At 39.2% G+C, this 3,331-nt stretch overlaps 1 protein-coding gene across 1 annotated transcript; it reads left to right on the top strand.

Moving 5' to 3' along the window:
• Nucleotides 1-689: 689 nt before the first annotated feature.
• LOC144054023 (galactose-specific lectin nattectin-like) lies at nucleotides 690-2,410 on the top strand. Its single transcript, XM_077569048.1, has 7 exons — nucleotides 690-815; nucleotides 944-997; nucleotides 1,121-1,136; nucleotides 1,234-1,319; nucleotides 1,447-1,581; nucleotides 1,825-1,936; nucleotides 2,138-2,410. Exons 1-7 carry the CDS (start codon nucleotides 705-707, stop codon nucleotides 2,209-2,211), a joined length of 588 nt encoding a protein of 195 aa, XP_077425174.1. The 5' UTR covers nucleotides 690-704; the 3' UTR covers nucleotides 2,212-2,410.
• The last annotated feature ends 921 nt before the right edge of the window (nucleotides 2,411-3,331 follow it).

The raw sequence follows: 3,331 nt of genomic DNA on the forward strand, positions 1-3,331 counted from the left end.
AAACATGATGTTGTGAGATGTCCTGTCGGGTTACAAAAATTGGTGGCACGGCATGGATAGTGTGGTTATCACATCTGACTAACCCTCGGTTTGAATCTTAAGTTCCATATGCGGAATTTGCAAGTTAACCTTATCTGTTGTATTGTAACTAAATGACAATTTTTCAAATACAGTAGACAATAAGCCCTGTCCTTCAGAATTGTATGTTTTTCCCTCAGGTAAAATTCTCTCTGCAGTCATTTATCATTCTCCTCATTCCAAGGGAACTGTTTAACCAATTAAACAATTACTTCAAAGTACATTTCCTGGTATGCTGTGGCACTAACCCACCTCTGTGGCAGCAATACATTGTACATGCACAACTATCTGTGGGATGTTTGCCATATGTTATGAATAAAATGTCATGGAAATATTTGCATTGACCTTCTTCGAGCTCTCTGAATAAGAACACACTATATTTTCCCCAGTAGCCATTTATTTGAATGTGTTAGAAGCATTTAAACAGGAGGCCCGTTTGGCGCATTAATTTATCAAAAGATGGTTTCAGGTTGGCCGAGAAAAAAAAAAATCCCACAATGACCTTTTGTTTTGAGCCGAACCTGCCACATTCAATGCTTTTGAAAAACGGCCTTGTACTTTTTTAAAAAGATCACAATATAAAAATAGGTGGAGCAGGAACTCGTCCGGCGTGTCACCTGACATTGATGCGAGTGACACGTCCAACATTCCAGAATTGCGTCAAGCTACCCTATAAAAGGCTCACTGGTTTTCCTTCACAGCACATCCACTCAGCTTCAAGCATCAGAACTGCAGAGGTAACATGACACAGCTTGCCATCAATGACCATGAATTATTTTCAGATCATGAAACTCAGTTTCATGATAGATTTGATATTTTTGCTTGTTGACAAGAGCCACTGAAATGTTTTTCTGTCATTGCACAGATGGCAATTGCTTTTCACTCCACGTTCCTCCTTTGTGGACTCTTGGCCGGAGTCGTAAGTCCAAATCTCACCTGCTGCTTTTAATAAGCATATATTCAACTACTGTGTTTGACTTCTTGGCTTGATCTGGGTTGATGTCCGTTTTTTTTTAACAATTTGTTTTTCTTTTTTTCACAGTGGGCAATCCCCGAAGGTTTGTCGCTGAGTCTTATTTTCAAACTTATTTTTGGCTTGACGCTAGATCGTGTTAACGTGCTGCTGTTTTCTAACAAACAACATTTGTGTTGCAGTGACTTATTGTCCTAAGGGCTGGACTCAGTTGAATGACTGCTGTTTCATGGTCGTCCCACAGGAGAGAACGTATGTTGATGCCGAGGTATGGAAGACTTTCACACAGTAGTTGCGATTCAATGCTTTGTGAAAAACGATCACAGTACGTGGAATGACATTTGAAAGTCATCATAATTATTGAGTTTTTTGCCTTTGTTATTTTTGCCCTTCAGCAAGTGTGCATACTTAAAGGTGGGAATCTGGCCTCTATCCTCGACGCTACGGAAAATGCATTGGCTTTTGAGCTGATTCGGGCTGAATTTGGAGAGCTTAGAGACACCTGGATTGGACTCCATGATGGCATTGAGGTGATACATCGACTAGCACAAAAACTCTAACTCAGCAGCATTGTATCAGTTGTTTTATTTTTAGTTGGAACGGAACAGGGGATCAATTGTCTTTAGTCATCAACTTTCTCTGTCTGATGGTCTTTTTTCACCAAAAAAGACTTCCAGCTCATCATCCAGAATGACTTTAGACATCACCACAGAATTGAAAACAATCAAGATGGATTATTGTTCTAGTGAGATTTACGTGTGACTTTATTGCAGGAGGACAGCTTCCTATGGACAGATGGCTCAGCAGTCGACTTCACAGCATATGCTCCCACTCAGCCTGATGACTTTAATGGCGATGAAGATTGTGTTGAGATTGATGACACATGTAAGATGTTTTTTGTTGTTGTTGTTTTTTTTTTTACCCTCACCACTGACCGTTTTTAGTGGCATAAAATGTTTTGGTGTCCTGTGATCTAGACCTACTTAATGTCGCTTTTAAAAAATACAACACCTTATTCAGAGTGAATTCCACCTGGAAGGAATGTCATGGTGTCATCTCTAACGCTGTCTCTCTTTTCCTTTACAGTTGAGGCTTGGAACGATGACCAATGCACAGACACCAACTACTTCATTTGCGTCAAAAAGGCCCACGTTCTCTAATCGACCCAAACACCATTATATCAGTCTCGAAAAATGTCTTTCCTAACGTCTTGAAAGTCTTCTGAGATCATGGCGGACTTTCAATTGTATCTATCTATCTTTTATCTTTTATCTTCTACGCAGTTCAATTTCTCTTGATGGCAATCGAATTTGGAAGGTGGAAGGGCTTCTGTAATAAATGAAGGACTCTATCAATGCACCTGTTGGCTTGTATGTTTGTGTGCATGAGTTTGAACTTTTCTTAATGGCCAACCTCCATCATTGTCACAACACACATACACACACACACACACACACACACACACACGATTCTAAAAGCTACTGAAAGAAAAAGGGCATTGAATATGTTGGACCTGAAACCACATGATAACTGACCATAACGCATAAACACTAATTTATCTAAGGCCCAAATACACAGACAAGGATTTTTCAAATCGTAAAGGATTTTTTTCCCAACTGTGGTAGACCCTACAAATAAAACAACAACAACAGGCATTTAACAGTTTTTGTTGTACAGTGTGTGATGCGTCGAAACAATCTTAACACTAACACCGCACACATTAGGATTCTCTTCCCTCGTTTATCTTAAAAACAAGAGCAGAAATGTTGCGTAGTCGCACGGGATGAACAGACTCTCCTGGATATGCGTTGATGCTTCCTGAGTGTTTCCAAACAGGACCGGACGCGAGAGCGTTGAAAAATGTTGTTGTCAATATACGGCTTGATTTGGAAAATACTTCTTGCCACCTGGAGAATCTACTTTGGTACCATAAAATTACAAAAGTGGCAGATTCGCAAGAAAAGAAACTCAGAAATAAAATCAAAAATACACGTAGCGCACTTCTCGGAAGTTTGTGCCAATACTTTTCAAATAAGGAGATAGTAATTGCTTTTACAAGATTAACCATATCATGTTAAGCATTCACACTTTGAAGCATTGGGTACTGCCAGCGACAAAGATCCCTCACTTTGCGAAGGTCCACACCCTGAGGATCAAGCATTTAAGTTAATTTGTTAAAATGCACTATTTACTTGCACATTTATGTTTACAGAATTATTATTCACACATTCATACATTTTGGTATTTTTTTCTACAAGTAGCTAAGTTGATTTGTCAAAT

The sequence above is a fragment of the Vanacampus margaritifer genome, chromosome 1 (assembly GCF_051991255.1).
Source record: "Vanacampus margaritifer isolate UIUO_Vmar chromosome 1, RoL_Vmar_1.0, whole genome shotgun sequence".
Lineage (NCBI taxonomy): Eukaryota > Metazoa > Chordata > Actinopteri > Syngnathiformes > Syngnathidae > Vanacampus > Vanacampus margaritifer.